This window comes from Leiobunum rupestre, chromosome 10, assembly GCF_980474605.1.
Source record: "Leiobunum rupestre chromosome 10, qqLeiRupe1.1.hap1, whole genome shotgun sequence".
Lineage (NCBI taxonomy): Eukaryota > Metazoa > Arthropoda > Arachnida > Opiliones > Sclerosomatidae > Leiobunum > Leiobunum rupestre.
Genome location: NC_143393.1, coordinates 21,329,622 through 21,352,991, shown reverse-complemented (window position 1 = coordinate 21,352,991; position 23,370 = coordinate 21,329,622). Strand labels below are relative to the sequence as shown.

At 35.1% G+C, this 23,370-nt stretch overlaps 1 protein-coding gene across 1 annotated transcript; it reads right to left on the bottom strand.

The window, feature by feature from the left end:
• Nucleotides 1-14,910: 14,910 nt before the first annotated feature.
• Nucleotides 14,911-23,089, bottom strand: LOC149925019 (uncharacterized). The gene is made up of 11 exons (XM_090161688.1): nucleotides 22,978-23,089; nucleotides 20,445-20,666; nucleotides 18,666-19,031; nucleotides 18,431-18,581; nucleotides 17,118-17,217; nucleotides 16,944-17,022; nucleotides 16,700-16,797; nucleotides 16,313-16,448; nucleotides 16,091-16,244; nucleotides 15,593-16,019; nucleotides 14,911-14,999 (listed from the first exon to the last, which is right to left on the bottom strand). The coding sequence occupies exons 1-10, from the start codon at nucleotides 23,062-23,064 to the stop codon at nucleotides 15,607-15,609; spliced, it is 1,806 nt and encodes a 601-aa protein (XP_090017814.1). The 5' UTR covers nucleotides 23,065-23,089; the 3' UTR covers nucleotides 14,911-14,999; nucleotides 15,593-15,606.
• Between the last annotated feature and the right edge of the window lie 281 nt (nucleotides 23,090-23,370).

The window sequence follows — 23,370 nt, the reverse complement described above, 5'->3', positions numbered from 1 at the left end:
GTGGCTGACCAAGAGCCTCCAATCGGCTTCATTCCACCCCCCCTCCCCCCAAGTAAAGGTTTTGCATGACAACATTGGAGATAGTATTTACAAAAGTAAATACCCAATTTCAAACACTTGCTCGCCCGCATTAAGCTTGCCAGTAAGTAGTACACGAAAATGACAACGAGTTTCGTACATTTATGGATGAAGGAATTCGAAATAGCCCAGGGTTTGGACTACATGTAGGCTAGTAATATTTGAGTTTTTATGTTATAAAACTCGTTTTTTTATATAAAAATGTTACACACTTTTAACAAAATAAAACCTTTTCTTGTTGGATCATTTTTAATATTTTAATTTTAAAATCGGTGGTATACCAATCAGGCCCGGACTGGGTACTAAAAGGCGCACCAGGTGGGAAAATCTAAAAGGAGTCCAAGAGGGGCAGCGATCGCGAGAAAATTAGTTGGGCCCAGTGGCCAACGTGGCGAGAGAGTTGACAAATGGATGGAAAATACGATTGCCGATTTTATTTTTTGGATAAACTAAACTGTACACTCTTAGAATAAAGGTTTTGAAGGGGTTTTCTATTTAAACCACGTGTTTCAATGTCAAACGCCATTGTGGCCCGTGAGAACCTTTATGCTCATTGTGAAGTAGTTTAGCCTTGTTGTGTTCATGAGAAAATACCTTAACCAAATGAGACTCATTACGTTATCCAATTACAATACGTTTATTTAAGAATTAAAGTTCATAAACAATATAACATTGCGCGGCATTGTTTACCGAGAGTAAAGTGAGTGACCAGTTAAAGTGTTGGTTGCACGAAATTTTAGCTATGGCTAATTAATGATTCATTAGAAAGAGCAAACATTTTATAGCAAGTACAAAAAATTTCATCAAAATCGGTTAAGTGGTCTTTGAATTATTATAAAAAGAAGTCGAAATGGTGGAAATCGAGTTTTTCGGCGAATTTCCAGACTTCTAAAATTCTTCTCGGCACCCATGACGTCAGAAAATGCGAAGCGTGTCATTGGCTAATTGTCTGTAAAACATTTCTTTTCATCTGGGATTAAAAGCAGGTTGATTTAACACCCAGGAAAAAGTCCTACGCAGTAGTAATTGAAATACGCAAACACAAGCCTACGTAGTAGAAAAACGATATGAAACCGAAGGCTACTTGTAAATTCTTCTTATTTCGATAATAAGCCTAATATTATGATTAAAAACCTCTGGTTTGAAAACTTCTACAAGTAAACAGAATCCCTCCACTTCAGTTCCTTCTATTTTAGGAATGAAACTACAGCTTTAATTTGCCCCAAATTGCTCGTGCTACGGAGGAGAGAAATTCGCCGAAAATTTCAGGATTTTGGGGAGCGAAAAAGGTCAGTTTCGGACTCAAAGTTAATACACTTAGGCTTCGAAATTTGTTTCGACTATGACATTTTTGGAAAGAGAACGTCCTGGGCTTCAGAACAAGCCCACATTCATTCGATTTTATTACTATCGATTTTTCGTGCAACCAACATTTAAGTAAAACCTGTCATTATATACAGTCTAATAAAATCATAGCACCCTCTGGCCAAACAACGAGAACTATAATAAAAACTATGCTTATTATTATCAACTCTAAAGTCCATTTTTCAGGTATTAGTAAGTATTTCATACAAATTAACTTCTAAAATATGGATTTAGTTCGTAAATAAAATCCTTTTAAAGTACTTTGAAGGACTCTTTATACGTTTTGAACTTGAATAAAATTAAAAACAATAATCTAAGATACCCTTTAAAGTTAAATTCCTTTAGAGTTTATCAGTAAAACCACTTACTTTAAGTATTTTTTAATCCGTTCGGTCTAATAGTAGATTACGCACCTATAATCCATGATGTTTTCATTTACATTCAAATTATAACGAATTGAAAGTTTGAAGAAAATATTAATTTAGTTTGTAAATGAAATCCTTTTATAGTACTCTGAAGGGCTCTTAATACGTTTTGAACTTCCAAAATAATTTAAAGGCACCGACTTAAAGCGATCTTCCATTTCTTTGGAAAATATACGAAAAAATTCGACCGAATAATCCGAATTCCACATTTACTTTGGGTTATCTTCGAGAATAGCAACCAACGTCTTGAAAGCTCTCGCTTCGTTGTCTATAGTCGTATCAGACGGCTTGCCTAATATCGATTTAAGACGTTTACAAGTGAAATTTATATAATTGCTTATCTCAATAGTTCGGCATTGGCTAGTAGCTCTCCATCTACTTGTAGTGTTTCGATCCATAAGTTCAACATCTCACCGCAATTTAAACAATTGTCTTTTAAATTGAATGACAGCTTTGGGGTTGTTTTACATTAGCAGTCGCCCTTCCGCTTTTTGATTTCTTTAAGTGTCTTCCTTTTCTAAATATAAGTGTTTATGTATGAAATAAAACACGCATTTATAGGCATTAAACGTTACTTTTATATTAATTCGTATCTGGGAGTAGAATTTGGGTACACATATTTAAAATATACTCATTTGCTAATTATGAACGACAAAATATCTAGTAAATCTCGTGGAAAGATACTAGCACGAACTTTCGGTAAATCGGCGGCGCGAATTTCGAATTTCAACTATTTTCTGTTGAATTCCTAAAGGTTCCAACGCGTGTAATATTAATCCATTTTAGAAATGTCTATTTCCTAAATTTCAAAGTGATCAATAAATATTGCATGTACATTATTATTACCTCTCCGAGGGGACGCATTTTCCGTGCAAAGGTTAATCAATGTACGCAATGTCTCGAAATAAAATTATATTAATATTATATTTATAAATTATATTAATATTATATTTATAAATTATATTAATATTATATTTATAAATTATATTAATATTATATTTATAAATTATATTAATATTATATTTATAAATTATATTAATATTATATTTATAAATTATATTAATATTATATTTATAAATTATATTAATATTATATTTATAAATTATATTAATATTATATTTATAAATTATATTAATATTATATTTATAAATTATATTAATATTATATTTATAAATTATATTAATATTATATTTATAAATTATATTAATATTATATTTATAAATTATATTAATATTATATTTATAAATTATATTAATATTATATTTATAAATTATATTAATATTATATTTATAAATTATATTAATATTATATTTATAAATTATATTAATATTATATTTATAAATTATATTAATATTATATTTATAAATTATATTAATATTATATTTATAAATTATATTAATATTATATTTATAAATTATATTAATATTATATTTATAAATTATATTAATATTATATTTATAAATTATATTAATATTATATTTATAAATTATATTAATATTTATAAATTATATTAATATTATATTTATAAATTATATTAATATTATATTTATAAATTATATTAATATCATATTTATAAATTATATTAATATTATATTTATAAATTATATTAATATTATATTTATAAATTATATTAATATTATATTTATAAATTATATTAATATTATATTTATAAATTATATTTATATTATATTTATAAATTATATTAATATTATATTTATAAATTATATTAATATTATATTTATAAATTATATTAATATTATATTTATAAATTATATTAATATTATATTTATAAATTATATTAATATTATATTTATAAATTATATTAATATTATATTTATAAATTATATTAATATTATATTTATAAATTATATTAATATTATATTTATAAATTATATTAATATTATATTTATAAATTATATTAATATTATATTTATAAATTATATAAATATTATATTTATAAATTATATAAATATTATATTTATAAATTATATAAATATTATATTTATAAATTATATTAATATTATATTTATAAATTATATTAATATTATATATATAAATTATATTAATATTATATTTATAAATTATATTAATATTATATTTATAAATTATATTAATATTATATTTATAAATTATATTAATATTATATTTAATTAAATATCTGAGTATTTTACTTTATTTGATCGTGTTCAGGAATTGAACTCGGGTCGCATCGTTACAATGCAGATAGTTTACCGCCGAGCCATTCACTTCCATTACGAGAGTTAAAAGTAAAGAAACCATTATGATAAGGCGGGTTTTTTACCTTTTAATAACGCTTAGAAAAAGGATAATTATTCAAAACTCCCGCGGAAACTATATAAAAGTACTAATATAGCGCCACCGTGTGGAGAACTATCAATCAAACCGGGTAAAAAATATAATCTCTTCAATTTTTCGAACTTTAGTCAAATCTTGACGGGTCTAAAAAACATAAAATAATCGTATGTAAAGCCGTTGCCGTGAATATGGAAGATTAGTCTTTCTTAGTTCTTGGTGGCCAGACGAACTACTGCAGGACGGGGTCCTGGTGTCGGTCAAAAGTTATGAGGTAACTTTGCGGTTTTAATTAGTATGTTCTGTCTTCGGTCATTGAAAGAGTTAAATTGTGTTTCGCGTTTGGAACGTGAGCGAATGGACTTAAGTGTATGAACAGTGCGTGTTTAAGACTGAAAGTGTTAAAGTAATTGTGAACTAACTCAAGTCAGCTGTAAGATAAAATTGATGGTTTTTTTTAATTGGAATAACCTAATTATACCCTTGAAATTATCAACTCAACCTGTGAGGCTAATTAAGTAGATTGGAAGATATTAGTAGCGAACAGCTCTCAGCTGTTAATTAAGACAGTTTATAGTTAGGTAGTTTGAAATTAGTTAAAATTACTCAGTATAATTTATGATATTTGTGTAAGTGTGTTTTGGTTTATTTTTCAGTCACGATGAACTAAGACAAATCTAGTCTTGGACACTTGAGTACCAGTTCTGCACAATTACGTAGGAGGGATATATATTGTTGGGTTATTGATGAAAGTTAAATCTAGAACGTTACATAGACTGTTCTGAATAAAAATAAACATTTATAATTTTGCATAATTCTGGTTGCCATTTTATTTTCTAATCACTCGCTCACAACATTACAGTTCTGGCAATCTCGAATCAACTAAATTTGCGATATAACGGCGACGGGAAATTATACTCGTAAATTTATCGCGCGGCCTTAGGGAATATTATTTTAACAAAATTTCGATAAACTATCGTTTAATTAAAATCGGCCCGATTCCGTTAAAATTATAAACCAAAAAGCGAACGGTCGTTATAATACCCTCTGTAGCTATTTCTTTCATTAAAATTTGCTTTGTATTATATTCAACTGACAAACTTGTACTGGAAAAAGGGTTTAATTCAATTGTGCATTGTTATAGTACGTCTAACTCACTGTTGTAACTACTTAACTTATGATATTCTGAATAAATTAAAATTGGTCGTTTCGTCTCAATTATTTTAATTATAATTAAATTTTATACCGGGCGGGATAGAACTGGGATAACATTTTTAACAAATAACTCTAAATTGCGGAGATATATCTTTAATGGTTATCTCAAGAAATTAATAGCACTAGGGACAATATTTCCGAGGAGAGGTATATTTTGGCTTGCCAACTTGGTTTTAATCTTTATTTTAGCGTATTTTTAGTATTATGCTACTAAAAAATCATCAAATATACTTTTTTTATTTAAAAATTGAGCTAACACCCAAGGCACCATCTTCGACCACATAAGCAATGTTGCTTGTGCGTGATCAATTAATAGGTAGCCGGGTTACAATGTGTAGGAGGGTGGTGGCAAGCCCTTCATGCCACGCGAGTTAACAGCTCCCTGCACTAACTATTACCGTTAACCTCAGCAAGTTTTTATGGGAAGGGGAAACCGAAAATTTCGGTGGAAAACCCCTTTAACCAGTGGTGAGAGAACTTTAGGGTTCGGCAAACCGTTAAAATTAACGTAAAAATGACCGGTTAACTATGATTAGCCCAAAAAAAAATAGTTAATTTTCTTCGGTTATTTTTTCTTTTGATATAGAAAAGATAACATTTTGGAGATTATTCTTTGAAATATATTTTTAAAAAACAATTATAAATGGTACCACGCCGATTTTTTTAACTTTATCAATATGTGTTAGTACGTTTACGTTTGTTAACAAGGAATTTACTTAAGCATTTATAACAAAACATTTCTTATTGATTTGTTTTTCAATATTGGTACAATTATTTTACCCTGCCGTTAAAAAATATTATGTTGTTGTTGTTAAATGAGTTTTTGATTAATTGTAAGAAATAGGCGATCGGTTAACGGTTTGATAAGAATAGACCGTCGTATAATTTGCACAAAATTGTTATTTTATAACTAAACGTGAACCGTTAACCGATAGAACGGTAATTAATATTTAGGTCGCACGATAATAAATAATTTCAATTCAATTCAATTTTATTTTAGTTTTTAATATATTAAGCGTCATCATAGCCGAGATTGTTTCTGCATGTAGGTTGGTGTAATTAAATTTTTCTGATGGAACCGATGTTGCAGGTATAGCGAGGTAATCTCGAGCCATTTTGGCAACTCTTTTCATTTTCCCATAGTCAAGATTTCAATTATACAATGTAACATCGCTTGTTTGGAATTGGATACCATTATCTAATCTTAGGAAGTTAAGACACTAGGAAACTAAGAAACGGAAAATCGCACGGCTTCGACGGAAAATCGCCACCAATTTACCCCATTATACAGAGGGGGAGGTATAGGACTATAGGGAGCTAGGAGTGTGACGTGACCCGACGTCACCCATGCTATTTCAGATATATATAAAACATTTCCACCCACAATGGCGCAAGCAACGAAGTAATTTTTTATTATATTTGTCCGCCGTTGGCATGTTACTTAGTTTTCGATGTCTTGCTCAATACAGATTAGATTTTGTTTGTCATTTTTATACTAATCTACCACCATTGTAGGAGTACGTTAGTTTTGGACGGTTGTAGGTCATCTTTTAAATATTTCAAAATCTTCGATCCACGGACTATCCGAGCCCGCCGCTTAGGGTAAAAGGCATATATTCCCTCAGTGCCGTGACTGTCGTCAACGACTAAAGGCTGGGCATTGGAATTTTTTAGAGGTCGAAGCTTGAGCGGTCGAAGCTTGAGCGGTCGAAGCTTGAGCGGTCGAAGCTTGAGCGGTCGAAGCTTGAGCGGTCGAAGCTTGAGCGGTCGAAGTTTGAGCGGTCGAAGCTTGAGCGGTCGAAGCTTGAGCGGTCGAAGCTTGAGCGGTCGAAGCTTGAGCGGTCGAAGCTTGAGCGGTCGAAGCTTGAGCGGTCGAAGCTTGAGCGGTCGAAGCTTGAGCGGTCGAAGCTTGAGCGGTCGAAGCTTGAGCGGTCGAAGCTTGAGCGGTCGAAGCTTGAGCGGTCGAAGCTTGAGCGGTCGAAGCTTGAGCGGTCGAAGCTTGAGCGGTCGAAGCTTGAGCGGTCGAAGCTTGAGCGGTCGAAGCTTGAGCGGTCGAAGCTTGAGCGGTCGAAGCTTGAGCGGTCGAAGCTTGAGCGGTCGAAGCTTGAGCGGTCGAAGCTTGAGCGGTCGAAGCTTGAGCGGTCGAAGCTTGAGCGGTCGAAGCTTGAGCGGTCGAAGCTTGAGCGGTCGAAGCTTGAGCGGTCGAAGCTTGAGCGGTCGAAGCTTGAGCGGTCGAAGCTTGAGCGGTCGAAGCTTGAGCGGTCGAAGCTTGAGCGGTCGAAGCTTGAGCGGTCGAAGCTTGATTGGACCTTCCTTCATAGCATGTATTGAACACGTTCAAAATCATTGCCTTGAAAGATTTGACAGTAGTTTTTTCATAATTATTTTGTAGAAAGTCAATCTTCAAGGTAGGGTCCAAGGCTGTAATTGTTCAATAAATATGTTATTGTCCCTTCTTAAAAACGGCCCGTGTTCAAAAATAGTTCCCAAAAAAATGAAATACGACCTATAATTGCTACAAATCGGTATATATCCGAAAAAGACGGCCTCGCTAAATACAGTATTATCGTCTTAAAGGGAATATAACACGCAAAGTTTTCTTCGTCGAAGACTTCTTTTTCGATAACTTTTTCAAATATCCCTGCGCCAACTTTACCGTCACCGCCAGCCATGACTTTAAACTCGTATTCTCCAGTTTTCGTTCCACGACTATCTATTTGTTATCTCTCAATTCTACGCTCTCCGTCAACTGCTGTAAATATTGTAAATACTGCGACCTCCACGAGTATCGCCCACCACAACGATCCTCCCACTTATCGCTCACTTGACCCTCTGACCAAGCCTTTTGGCCCCACCCGACTTGGCGCCTTCCCTAATCACTTAACCTCCCAACCGATTACAATCTCTATACCCAATATGGATGATCTAACCGTTCTACTCACCACCGCCGACACGCTCACCCTCTACAAACGCTTCGAAATGGCTCTCATTATAGCCACTACTAACTCTAGCATTGTGGCTATTACGGAAACTGGACTCAAACCCAAGATCCTAGACAGTGAAATAAACTTTCCTCATTTTAACATTTTCCGTCGTAATCATCATAGTACAGCGAGGAGCGGTGGCGTAGTCCTCTTCCTATCCTCCACAATCACCGCGCAACCTGTTGACGTTATCTCACTGGCCTCGATGTCCTTACTGTGCGTTGTGCCTTCCCCGCTCTGAATGCGCTTTTCGCGTTATATATCGCTCTCCCTCTTACAACAACCATAGCGCCATTCTTACAGTTATTGCCTCAATTGTTGGCCACTGCGCCTCCTTGAACCTTGAACCCGTCCTCCTGGGTGATTTTAATTGCCGGAATATATCTTGGGCATCTGATCTCCTGCTCCCATCTGCAGATGAACCCACCCGGAACTTCCTGGACGCTGTCCTTAACCACCACCTTGTTCAATCAGTACACGACTTCACTAGGGTTGGTCGTGTCTTCCAAAGCCATAGCGTCCTTGATTTGGTCTTCACCGTTGATGCCCACATGGCCAACATACGCCTCTCGGTAAAAGCGATCACAATGTTATAACATTCCGCATGGCATGCCCTTCCTCTTCACACCCCACCCGCCTCTGTCGAGACTTTTTTAAGAGCGATTACGACAGCTTCACTTGTTACCTTTCGTGCATAATTTGGGCTGATGAATTGGATCTCAGTAGAATCCTGATGGGCCGCTTTCACTGGCGTTCTGCACTTTGGCATCGATCACTTCATTCCCATTCGACGGCATCGAGTCTCTCGCCATTCTCACATCAACGTCCGATTTACCAAATACCGACAGTTTAAGACCTCAGCGTGACGGAGCTTCACGAAGGCCATCCGCCCAAGTCGAAGATGCGCACGAAAAGTATAAGCAGGCCCATAACGCCGCATCAACGCCTCTAGAAAACGCAAACGAAAATTGGAGCACCACCTCCCAAACCAAATAGCGTCCAGCCCTAAAGTATTCTTTAGCCACAATAACAGTCTCCGTAGGACCAAATTTACTATCAAGGAAATGAAACTTCCCAATGGCAGTGTCTCATCTGATCCCGACAAAATGGCTGATGCCCTCAATGCTCATTTCAGTGCCGTCTCATTGCATTGCACCCAATCTGCTTATCCCCCTTCGTTAATCTTTGCTGGCAGAAACAGCCTTACTGGTTTCAGCTGTACAACTCAGGATGTTTTAGGTAGCTTTGAGCCCTCAACTTCAATCAAGCAGTGGGACCCAATGGTCTCCACCCTTACCTCCTTAAATGTCTGTAACCTGAGTTACAGCACCGAATCTGTACCCAAGGCTTCTCATTGGCCAAATCAGATCGGATCAAAGCTTTTTAGACTTAAAATAAGACGTGGAACACATTTATTATTGGAACCATTCTTCTAATCCTAATGGTTCTCGAGATACATTTTGAATGACCTTGGAAACCTGGTTTAAGGTCATTGAAATTTTCATTGACATTTGTCCCCCTGCATGCTCTACGTAACCTGAAAATTTCAAATTCTGAACTAAAACATATTTTAAGTAATTGGCTCTGTATCGTTTTTGAGTTAACACCCTGTATATTACTGGTTTTTGTGTATCACTTCCGAAAACGGTTGAGTCTAAACGATTTGCAAATAATTAACACTTTCAGGCTTTAAGTTTATTTAATATGAACACCAATTAAACCCCAAATCACCTTCAATACATGGTGTTACGGATAAGAGTACCGAAACTGTCTATATGCATTCTATGGGTATCTATGAGTAAAAGATGTCCAATAAACAGGGGTCCTAAAGTGCTTCGTTTCAGAGATATGGGCTCCCAAAAAACTACCCCAAAAAACCGGACACAGCCTTTAATCTGGCAAACAATATTCTTCCTTGAACCAAATTGTTTTCATTAAATTATCAATTGTTTTTTATCCGTGAGGCGAGAAACTTCAATAACAAGTGGCAAAAGTTCATTAATGTCCTTTGAGAAGTAAAATGAGTTTGAAGACAAATACAAGCCATTTTAAATTATTGATACGATTTTAATTATTTAATCTAAAGATACAAATGTCATAAAAATTCTAAAGGAATGGTTTTAAAATTGTCTAATATTATAGCTAATATGGCACATTGGTCCAGGAACGCTTATTGCACGGACCTGCTCAAGAAAAATGGGTTAGAAGCTCAAAGATTCAACCAGCAGTAGATTCCCAAAAGACTGGTGTCAGATCGAATAAAAGAAATACAAGAAATTTGTATCTTTATATTTAATAATTAAAATCGTATCAATAAATTAAAATGGCTTCTATTTGTCTTCAAACTCATTTTACTTCTAAAAGGGCATTAATGAACATTTGACACTTGTTATTTAAGTTTCTCGCCTCACGGATAAAAAAAATTGATAGTTTAATAAAACAATTTGGTTCAAGGAAGAATATTGTTTGCCAGATTTAAGGCTGTTTCCGGTTTTTTGGGGTAGTTTTTTGGGAGCCCATATCTCTGAAACGAAGCACTTTAGGACCCCTGTTTATTGGACATTTTTACTCATAGAGACCCATAGAATGCATTTAGAAAGTTTCGGTACTCTTATCCGTAACACCCTGTATATAAGAGAGGTAAAACTTGGGAAAATATACAAATCCGTGCCCCTCAGGCCGCATGGGCCCCGGGAATTTGAATGGGGTTCCCCTTTGCCTCGTCAGACTCAGACCTCGAGTTTTGAGGCGGTAAAGGGCCGATAGTAGAAAGATAGGCTCGCCGTAACAACGAATTTGAAGAAAAAGTGTATATGGAATATCGGTCTTATATCTTTGCTTCAATTATTTAATTAAATAATGGAATTCACAATAATTGCAAATAGCCATTCTTTCTTCAATTTTAAAATGCCCCACACAAAACTACGGATTTTTCTGTTAACTCGTCCTGGACCTGGACGTTCTGCCATGATATTAGTTTTTAGATCAAGAAATGTTAACGCTAGCGCGTAGCGGAACAATTGACCAATCTCTACTAACTGACTTATGGAATCGATAAAGTCGGTTAACGTTCATTAGTTAAAAATTTTTGTAATTATTCGATGTACAAACCATTAACGTTGTAAAAAACAATTTCTTAAAGTCTAAATTTGTATATTACAAACCAACTAAAAAAAACCGATAACCAATTATTTGCTTACTTATACATCTCTGCATTTTAACGATTGTAAAAATACTCGGTTGGTTTTTTACTTTAAAAGTTAAGTGGTAGTTTATATCTGATAACATTTTGCTTAGTATAAAATATTAAATTATTATGAAAAAACAATTTATCATTTTTATTTAATCTTCAAGGATAAAGTTCAAATTATTAACATTAATGCATGGTTAATGAAAATGTATTTGAACACAGTTTATCTACCCTGTTGTCAAAAGTAGCCGTTAACTGATAACTTAGCCAAAAAAGTTAATAGTTCATAAATTAACGATACTACATTCTGGTGTTGAGTAAATTAATTTGGAAAAATTAAATACACTTTATACGGTAAATAACTTTTACCCGTTTGCCGAACCCTAGAGAACTTACAAACTCTACGCAGAAGGAGTGGTTCCGGATTTCCACCCAGTGCCACTAGCTGGGATCGAACCAGGCTCCTCTTGCTGCGAGGCTAAAGTGCTAACCACTCAGCCACCCCACCTTCAACGTGGTAATCTCGGTATTACCTGTTCTATACTTACCTGGACTCGCCAAACGGATATTTTTAGGTATGCCTCAATTATAGTACTAAAAATAAAATATTACAACTGTTTTTAAATCTTATCTATGTTAATTATTTAATTATCACTTTGAAATATAACGCAATAGATGCTATTCAACCTTAAACATTCCAAATTCGATATTCCCAAAGCCGATTTACCGGATATTTGTGCTAGTATCTTTCCGCCAAATTTACTATAGATATTTTTCCTTTCTTAATCTGCAACTGAGCCGGGAGTAGTGGCTCACTCCTGTAATCCCAGGCGTCCGGGAGGCAGAGTTTGTGGATGGCCGTGTGAGGACGACCACCACTCCGCCAACGGGTTGTCGGAATACTTCGGCCACGGGTCTCCCCACCCCTGTCCCCACGTATCCCCCCGTTGGCGTGGCCGTTACACATATCTCGCCCTGATTAATCAGATGGTGTCTTCGCCGGGCTCGCGGTCTTCTCCGACTCAATCAGCCCTTTCTTCTTTGAATAAAAAAAAAACCTGCAACTGACAAAATAATTTAATGGTAAACATAGAATTCATAGCTTTCGGAAGGGGCAAATTTTGGACTGAGCTTCCCGCTAGGGACGTCACTGACATTGTGAGTTAAACGCAGGGGGCGTGGTTACTTTTCGAGTTCTCAAAATATAATCGTTTCCTGAAATGTACGTTTTCTTCCAGGACGAGACAAACTTCTCTGCAGCTATTTAACATAAATGGACGGGTTGAAAACTGTGGCACAAAGCCTTATTGAGATCTATTTTTCTACTTTTTTGCTAAAATATGCCCCTACGGTTTTGGTTAGAACTGTTTCATGCAGCTTTGCTTCTTTCAAATATTTGGACTGTATAAACTTAAAGACATCAATTAATTTCTGAACGACGGTATTTTAATACCTATAAACGGGAGTTTGTTTTGCGATTGAGGCTTGTGGTTAAACACGTTACTCGGCCTAATTTTTAATATTAATTACAAACTACGGATATAGTAAGAAACTAAGATTCGCTAATTCTTAATTTATTTGTTTAAAAAGTATATTTTCTTAACTTTTGGGTCATTATTGATTTTAAAATGTTTAAAATTTTTTTTCGAATGATTCAGAGTCAAGTCATTTAGACATGCAAATAGAGCTGAATCGTAATATGATGCGCAAATTTTTCTAGCATAATTATAGGATAGGTCACGTAGGGTACCGACTTGATAAGAGCGCTAGCCACTTGATACCCATACAAAATTATCATTCAACACAGCAAATAAAACCAATATTAAAGAATGGACTAGATTTCTTTCATAATACTTAATTTTGGAGCAAAGACTCTTTAAAAGCCCAGATGCGACAAAATCGGGAGTTCACATTAAGCTTATAACCATTAGAACACCCTTAGTCTAAATTGGTAACGGGTAATGGACACCTTCCGGAACGATTTCTTTGGCAATAAAAGGGCATCACCAGGTGGCTGAGGGGGTAGTTCCTCGGTTGGGACCAACGGGGGCGTATCTCTACTCGTTTTTGGCGAGAAAGTCGAAACGCAGAGAGAGAGGCAGCTAACCAGTGACGTCACTGGATAGATTTTCAAAAGAGCGATTTATAGGGTGGCTACGTTTGTCTCTATCTTAAGTCGCGTGTCATTCTGGTATGCGAAGTATTATTAATTTTGTAGATATTTAGAAAATCGATATAATTTGTGGAGTTCGAAAAATTTCCTTTAAAGTTGGAAAGATCTTTACAGAGAGAAAATAGTTTCTTTTGGATATTTTCGATTTTTTTTAAGTTAGATTCACACGAGCTACTCTAAATAATGGAACAGTACAGTCAAAAACGTTAGACCTAAGAGGCTTTAAAACTAAAACCTTCCTTTTCTACGTTACTATTATGTAATTAAAACATGCGAAAATTTATAATATTAAAAGATGCAAGATTTAAAATTTTCCTTTGTACTTACTACTATCTACTTCGCTAGTTTAAGAATACGGCCTAATATACAGCATTGATATGAAAATATATAAGTTTTGAAAAAAAAAGTTAAAGATTTCCGTAGTGTAAATTTAAACATTGCTTAAAAAATACACAATTTTAACATGAAACGAGGCCACGTGTTTGGTAGAGAATCATAACGGAAACGAAAAGATCTATCTATAACCTTAAACCAGGCCCAATGCTTTTTATGATAAATACCGCCATAGAAAATGAAATAAATTAAAATATAAATTTCACTCTACTACCTTAAAAAATCTGTTTAAAAATACAGAATGATATAGGCATTTTTAGAAAATACGAACAACGAACAAAATAGTGCTGTTAAATACAACGTGTTATAACGTAAATAAAAATTCAATGTTTGGTTGTATATAGCCAATTTGGGCTACTATAACCTCTGCTATAACGATAAGTAGAAAGACCTGTAGCTGGAATTTTCCCATTTTTTCTTTGGCGCCTGCGCAGTTTTGCTATAAACAATATCATTTACCGCGGAGTCTTGTTTCGTTTTATTCTAACCAACGACGTCCCCAGACTAGGGGAAACGCACCCTCCCGCGCGGTTGCCGAAAACTACTTTCCCACCACTTTCATATGCGCCAACCTTATAGTGCCGCTTGTAAGAACCTTGGGTTGGGACAGCAATCACTGAAACGTGTGGAATCAATTAGCTGGTTTTCTGATCAATTTGCCGCTTCCATTTCCCTGTTATACTACACTAGTGTTATTATTAATGTACCACACGAAGCAATCAAATCACATGTTGTTAAAGTATGAATATGAATATGAATTTTAATAAAAATATTAAACATTAAAACATTACGGATTTAAACAAAAATTAAAAGTAAAATCCAAAATAAAGAATGCTCTTTAGGTTTGAAGAAAAAACCGCTGCCTGTAGAGAAAAAGACAAAATATTGAATATTGATTTTGTAAAATTATAACATAACAGTCAACACGACAGTCAAAACACATAATAAAATAGTTTCAGGTTCTTGTATTCACTAAAATGAGCGAGCTTTAGCTAAACCGCCATATCTATTCCCTGAACATCGTAGACAACTTGTAACTTGTGACCAGATTGGATCTTACCATGACGAAAATTAATTAAGGAAAAAGTTTAGTGGGGCTTAGTTTTGGCAAATTGTTAGGGCACTATCAATGCAAAGCATAGCACAACATTGAATTTTAGTTTAAAAGCTATGTATTTATCGCAAAGCTTTGCTTTCAATACCTTAAAAATTTACAAGCACCAAATCGAAGATTTTAGTAGAGTCATCCTGTACTAACGGTAGAAGTTAACTACAGACGTAATAAAGGCATATTTTCGGGAATGGCGTGTTAATAAAAAGACTATGGTTTCGTATTTCGTTTAATTAGATTGAACGCGTTAATTTCTAGTTAAAGAATGTTGTCCACTAAATTTTTCAGCTTATATTCGTCGCAGACTATTTCCAAAAGATAAGAAAAAAAAACTAAACTTGATACTTACAAAACTAAAACTAATGATTTGGAAACAGAGGTGCTACATCGGCAGCTTCAATATTTTGACCCGGATTCAGAGCTCTAGCTTGTAAACGCGGGATAATGGGAGCTCTAACCGGACGACGGGCCGGATTCTGAAGTCTAACCGGGAAAAGGGGTGGATTTAAAGCTCTAATGGCGAGACGAGGTGGATTCCGAGCTCTTGGTTGAGGGCTACGCGGTATCCGTGCTCTAACGGGAGAAGGAGCCAGAACTGGAGGTGGAATCCTTGGACGTTGTCGTCTAGGAGCAGGATTAGCATCACCTAAATTATCCACTTGTTCTTGGGGCTGTGCCAAATTCATCCCTGGATATTGCTGACGCTGATACTTTTTATGGTGATCGATCTTTTGATCTTTCGGAACTCCAATTGTCTTCTTTTCATTGTAACCTGAAAATGAATTGAAAACATAAAAAGGATCGATAGAAAATTCCGGTACAGGTCACAACAGGTAAATTTACCTTTTTCGGCTGTCGCTTTCCGAGCTTCGTTCTTGATCTCATTTATGGCCAACTCGTCGTCTTCGTCAGCGTGAGACCACAAAAAGCATTTGTTGCATTTACTGCACGGTAAGCCTGGATCTCTCACATCCTGGCAAAAATGCTTGTAATCGATCTGCAATGAAAGTCAGATTTACGGAAATCACATTGTGAGGAAATATGAAAACATCTAAAAACACTCACATCTGGTGTTCGACAGATGTAACACATGGTACGTTGACATCTGCAAGTGATCTTGTTGCATGTGTTGGGTTCTTTGGTGTATTTGAATTTGCATGCGTGGCAAGTTCGTATCTTTGCCTCCGACATCTTTTCCTCGCTGTTAAATTATAAACTGGCATTTTAAGAAAATAGGTGTAAAAACCGTAAGGTAACAAGTTTATATAGATTTAATCGAAGGAGAAAATGCAATATTTATCGACATTATACATTCCACCTCTTGACCGAGTGTAGGAAGCTCACCCAGCGCAAACCCTCCTCTTTTTAAGATTAAAATTTTAATTACAAACTCAGTATGTTTACCACTTTGTGTTCTTGTTCTTAAAGTGAAGAAATTCAAGGGTAACTCACAAGTTTTTCCTAATATCGGTTTCCTCTTCCTTCTCTATATCCTTGCAAGCCAGTCCAAGATGATCCTTATAATCAACCTCACACAACCTACAAAACACCTGCACGTAGATAGAATTACAAATATTAAAATCTAAAAACTTAATATTTTCAGCCAAAGAATGTTATCAAAGCGGCAAAAACTGTAACAGTATTGCAGACATTATGAAGGAATCTGCGAGGTAAGCTCAGCTATATCAAAACGTACTTTTTGGCACTGGGTATTTGGACAACGGAAGTACTTCACTTCGGGATCCAATGTCGCTCCGGTATTGCATTCTTTGCACCTAAGCAGAACAATATCCATATTCAAATTAAACATTTTAATGAAAAACCAAATTGCGGTTTTTTTTTACATAAATAGGGAAAGTATTTTAATCACTTGTAAAAATCCGGCAGTCCAGCCATATTAATAGCCTCTTCTTGAACTATTTCGTCGAATTTCGCAATAAGATAGTCTGGCAAGGCACGCTCAATCTGACCTGAAAAGAAGCAAAGAATGAACTTTTAGAAGACCGCGAGCTCTAAAGTAAACCAACAACTCTTCACAAATCTAATTAAACCAAACCAGGTCGACAGATGTTGCAATACAAGTAACCAAGTAACAAAATACAAATAAGGATGACACCGAAAGTTTTGCTTAAATAACAGTTTGTCAAAGAGCGATTGCGTAATCGTTAGTTTAGTTTGAGTAAACTTTTTCCTTTAAAATTACTTTTAGGTTAGTTCAATGCCAAAGATACTAACTTAAACTTAGGTTCTCCAATTCAAAATTATCTACCTACAATAACAAAATATTTAATTTTATGGTGCAACCCAAAATTTCATCATATCTTAATTCTATTTTCCCTAAACCTTGGTTGATCAGCTGAAAAGTATAGCTGTGCCAACATTTTGACCTTCGTTCAACAGACTAAATAACGTATAGAGGAGAACTGTCATTTCTTTGCCACATTATGATTTTAGTGAAACAGGCTATCACGAAAAGAATAGCGTTGTGATAACAGAATGTATCACAATTAATCTTACTTTAATGAAGGCGTTGGGTGTTATTGACTAACTGAAACATACATAAGGTACGACGGGATAGTTAACATTTAGATGTGTCGCCGTGATGACAGCGGGGTACAGGTAGATGAATAACGAACGAATTAACAAGAAAAAAGTGTTTAGACGCTACACGAAGACAGAATGGAGAAATAACTAGGGTAAGAATAAAATTACTTCTTAAAAATGAAGCACCGCAATTGGAAGTCATGCAAAAGAGATTCACCTGATAGAAAGAAAAAATAAAATAAACTGCTCGAAAATTTTTTATTTGTTTTTCGAACGGCTTAAGGAGTACGAACACCGTTTGCCAAGACTTCATCGTTTTTAAGACCCCAGCTCTGGCCGCCTTATTATCATAGGAAAGTCTCCTACTAACAATATCTTGCGCTTAATCCGCTACTATCTTCAAAATTAATTAATAGTTTATTTCGTATGGTTAGGAAAATATTGCGGTATATGGGGGAAGGTTTAATTACCAATCAAAAATCGAAAATGACGTAACCTTCGGTGGTTCATTTAGCGCGGTTAAATTACTGATTAGTACTATACATTAAAAGTAGTCAAAAATGGGCTTTAATTAAGATATCGGGCACCTAGCAAGCGGCAAACAGAACAAAATATTTCTTCGTTAATTATCAACGATACCTTTCCTTGTCCATAGACCCGACTCCTTGGCGTATCTCTCCAGGCAATAGCAGCAAAACAGATGCCCGCTCAGACACTGAACCATGTACTCGAAGTCATAAGGGCAGAAGCAGCACTCGCATTCCAACGCGTAATCCAGCGTCGTTTCACCCTTAAGAGGACATCGATTTCATTAAATAGACAATGTTCAACGTTTTGAAGATTTCGGGGAAAGCCAAAAACCAATTCAACCTACAGCGTTAAAAGTAGAAGTCGAGGAAAGTTCCTTCAAGGTTGAAGCCACATCTGGGTTATCTAACTGGGAACGATCACCAGCATTTCTCTTCTTCGGAGTTTTTGAAGCGTAGTAGCCTCCCTTTTCTGAATTGGCCGCTGCATGAGCAAAGGCTGAATGCACAGCTTGGTTCTTGTTACGGGCTCGTAATTTTGGCTTCGAATGAACGCCTTTAATCTCGTCCGAGGCGATATTAGAAGCTTCGTTACTAGCTTTTACAACATCGGGAATTCGGCCAATTCTTAGTTTACTACAGAACCGTCCTTTTTTGTCAACCAGGTCAGCATTGGTCGCCTCTTCTTTCTCCCGCGGTTTGGCAGCTTTTCTCTGTAAATATTTAAAAAATTAAATAATTGGACAACGCCAACTATAGCTAAAAGAGACTATCTATGCACACTACAGATCGAACGCGTCTGTTCCAAACATATGGTTTCAATAAAACCTCGATCTGCCCATCGATTATTTCCGTAGCCCCGAAACCGAGCCCGAAACTTAAAATTCAGTCTCTGAAGCGAGATATTTGAAGTGTTCAAATAAACCATGTACCCGAATACGCCAAAACCCCAATTAACATCAGCCGGCAGCACTCTTAGGTGGGGAATCGCTAAACTTTTCCATTTAGTATAAGCACGCGCTTAAATGTGTAGGATGTCGAGCTCAACATTCGAGGCCACTGCGTTAGCCTGTATCGCGCACGTGGTATCTTATTATTATTTTTTCCAATACCGAAAAGAAACAAGCATACAATTTAATTTCAGATGTATTAGTTTATTTGTACAATATGTTGTTATATCTGGTGATATTCGCGTAAGACGCGCACGTTACTCACTGGCACGAGCTAACATATTAATCACTAATAATCCATACGAGGGGTACTACATTTGCAATTTAACGTACGGGATTTTGAATCTCAAAATGATATCAGAAAGCGATTTTGAGATTTCAGAGCACGCTTTACGTTTTAATTTGTTTATTAGCCTGATTGAGATTTTGGAACAGATTTTCGCTTTGAGTTCAGGATTTTGAAATTTAATTTTAAGATTCCTTAAATTCTACGGGATTTGTTCGAATGTCGCACTCCTCAAATTTATATTTAAGGCTCGCCAATTTTCAAATGAGAGTTTTTGGTTTTTTAGCCTGAGGATCTTTAATGACGTTAATTATACGCCACTCTACCCCAAGTATAATCTAAATTTTAAAAAATCACAACTTTATTTACGCAATAAAGACGATAATTAAATGCATATTTAACTGACATATGTAAAATATGCTTTTAATTATCGTTTTTATTGCGTAAATGAAGTTGTAATTTTTTAAAATTTAGATTATTTTATACGTAAGTAGCCAACATATTAAAGGGAATATAACCTGCAAAGCAATCTTTATGGAAGACCCCTTCAATTTTTCAAATATCCCTGTACAGTGGCGCCAAACATTTCTAAAGCCGAAGGCAAGAGCGGCCAGAGCTGCAAACGTTGGTGTTCCACACCAAATACCTGAGGTTATATTCCCTTTAAATTTAATACCCCAAGTATAGTTTCTTTAAATTCACTGACACACTTATGATGTATATAATTCAAGGCTTATGCTAAAATTGATACTATTTCAATGTAAGAAATTTATGACCAATAGAAAGTTCGTTAAAAAACATCCAATATTTTGGATCATTTTCTATAATTCAAATTGAAAAAATCTTATTTGTACGTGATCATAAGTACTTGGTAATAACTTGGTACTTACCAAAGCGTCATCCTTGGGAATTAGTTCCTCTGTAATCCTGGACGGAGAATTGCTGATGTCTTTTAATGACCTTGATTGCCGCATTTGCTTAAATGCCGGAATCACTGGATTGTTTTCCTTCGATTTAACTAAATTCTTCAGGGATGTTTTAGGATGGACGTCATTATCGTAGCTAGAACTGGAGTTCTCAAATTTCAAACCACGCGTGCAATTGCTTTTCAACTGCAAAAATTAAAGTTTTAATTTGTGAATTAAGTAAAAAGATAACTTGTTAATAAATATGAGTAGTTTATCAATAGGCACACCAATTACAGTAATGCGAAACCTAGTACAGCCTTTGGCAATCACTGTAGTACAGTCGAAGTGACTGGCTTGAAGGGTCATTCCATGACAAATGGACCCCCCTTGTCAACCCTATCTCGGCCGATTTCAATGGAATTTGGTGTAGGGGGTTTTCAAAATCCTACAAACAGATTTCTCGATTTATTTGTAAATCGGACCAGCGGTTTCAGAGATACTGACCATCGCCATTTTCAGAAATGACCTTGACCCCTAAACTTGACCAGAGCATAACTTGCTCAATTATTGTTCATTTATAATGTCCCTATAGTATACTACATATGGATGGAGAGTAGCCTGGGAATTTTCCCAATGAAAACCTTGAACCTCGTCTTGAGCTACAAAGGAATAGTTTTCCGAAAAATCTCCAATCGCGATGGCATTTCCGGGTTCTAGAGATTCTTTAATGGTTTTCAAATAACCTGACTGACCTTTAGACGTTAAATGATGACGAGTTAGTTCTATAATTTTACGCTTTCCAATCTAAATTAAATTATTTGAAAAATTTAATTCCTAATTTTCAAAATGTCATCTATTTTTCTGATGGTTGAGCCGGGCAGTACGAAAATAAATTTAATTTTTCTAAATAATACTTTGTGTTTTCATAATTTTCGGGTAAATCACATACGGGGAATTCGAAAAAAAAGTAAAATCTAATTTAAAACCGCGGTTAAAAGCCAAGGTCAAAGGTCAATTTATATGATCGTTATAATTTCACTTTTAAAAATAAATATTTTAATGTTTGGCCCTGGTTTCAGATTCTATACGCATTTCTCTTTAAAATGGTTCTAAAATTATGAAAATCGAACCATAATTTAGGGGTTAAGGTCATTTCTGAAAATGGCGATGGTCAGTATCTCTGAAACCGCTGGTCCGATTTACAAATAAATCGAGAAATCTGTTTGTAGGATATTGAAAATCCCCTACACCAAATTCCATTGAAATCGGCCGAGATAGGGTTGACAAGGGGGTCGATTTGTCATGGAATGACCCTGAACCCTGATTGCTTGTATACACACATCTCTTTTTTTATCTGGGGTTATACCTTAAACAGGGAACTAAGCTGCCTATTTAAATTTCAAAAGCGAAGCGTCCGAATTATTCAGAAAAAAAATTACTGCGAACACTCGTCGCCACTATTAAAATCATTAATATAATGAAAGCTTGCCAAATGATTTACTACTGTTATTTTTAAATCTTTATCAATAAAAATGTACCACCCTTTAAAGTACAGGGCCTTATCACGATATTATACGCGTAAAAACTATATTCTAGAAGTACCTTTTGCTACTAGGGAGCGGTTGGCATTGTAACCCAGCCACCTGTTTTTAGCCATTAGAAGTCGCTAGATGACATGGGCCAAAGAAGGTGCCTTGGGTATTAGCCTAGCTGATTATTACTATTATTATTATTATTATTAATACTGAATTAAACCTAAATTCAACTTTCTGAAAATCGACCGATTTGTTTTATGAACTGAATATCTCTACATCCAAAGGCCGTGCTTTATAAAACAAGCCAGAATGTACTCGATTAACTCTTTGCCTTTTGTACCCTTTTTAAGCGTATAAATGTTACTTCTTAGTTAGTTTTTTTATTATTTTATTTTTTTACAATGAGTTTTTTTTTCTACTTTAAACACAAATCTTGTGATTTGTAATAATGATTCTAAACGCCAGCGGCCTGGCCTCAAAGTTGCTTCGCTACTTGGCCCTCTATCAATGTAGCCGTTAGTAAGCTACCAGTAGAGCTCGGCGAAACAGATAAATTAACCGCTAAAGTTTTGATTAACCATAAAAATTACGATTAACTGTTTATCCATGGATATTATCCACGGCTATATAGCAATTTAACATGTAAAATAATCGTTTTTTCCAGGATAATTTTCGTTTGTGGATAAAAATAAATAAAGTGATTATTTCTTATCCAAACGCCGAGCTCTAGCTACCAGTAAAACACCTGTACTATGTCTCTCGATGTTATGACTCATATGGTCATTTTCTGAACAAAAACTTGAAAAATTAGCATCGGGAGATAAGCAAGATGTTACACAAATGTGTGTTACTTATGCTTTTGACTTAAAAACCGAGACATTAACTTCGGGTTAAAAATTAAAGAAAAATTCAAAAATTTGGGGTCCTAGCTCAATTAGTAGTAAACTTCAGAATTAAGACTGAAATATCATTTAACGAACCTTTCTCATGCGAAGCTTTGGTCGTGGTAATGCTATAATATCATCCTCGGAAGAAGAAATTACTTTAACACTTCTTGCCGTGGCCATTTTGATCAACGAAAACTCTGGAAAATTACGACCAAATTTGCAAAACGGGATACTTTTTTTTTGCGAGCAGACACTAATGGCGAAAACGGGATACGTAAACGAGAACAATTTATTAAGCGCCTGTACGATACCCACCACGGTGTAACTCGCTTAAGATTAAGGAATATTATTTATCTGACATGGTACGATGGAGTTTGAATCAGAGCCTGTGGAAACGGGGTAGCGACGCGATTAGCTATTTCAGGTGCCGTACAGCCACCTAGCGGATGACGCAAAAAGCTGAATTGTCCGTTAAAATTTCCTTTG

Excerpts from the sequence above, each read along its gene's own strand:
- LOC149925019 (XM_090161688.1), bottom strand. The coding sequence starts at position 23,064 with ATGGCCACGGCAAGAAGTGTTAAAGTAATTTCTTCTTCCGAGGATGAT. Across the intron at positions 17,218-18,430 it reads GGGTCTATGGACAAGGAAAG|GTCAGATTGAGCGTGCCTTG; the intron begins GTATCGTTGATA and ends GCTTCTTTTCAG. Across the intron at positions 16,245-16,312 it reads ACATCTGTCGAACACCAGAT|ATCGATTACAAGCATTTTTG; the intron begins GTGAGTGTTTTT and ends CTTTCATTGCAG.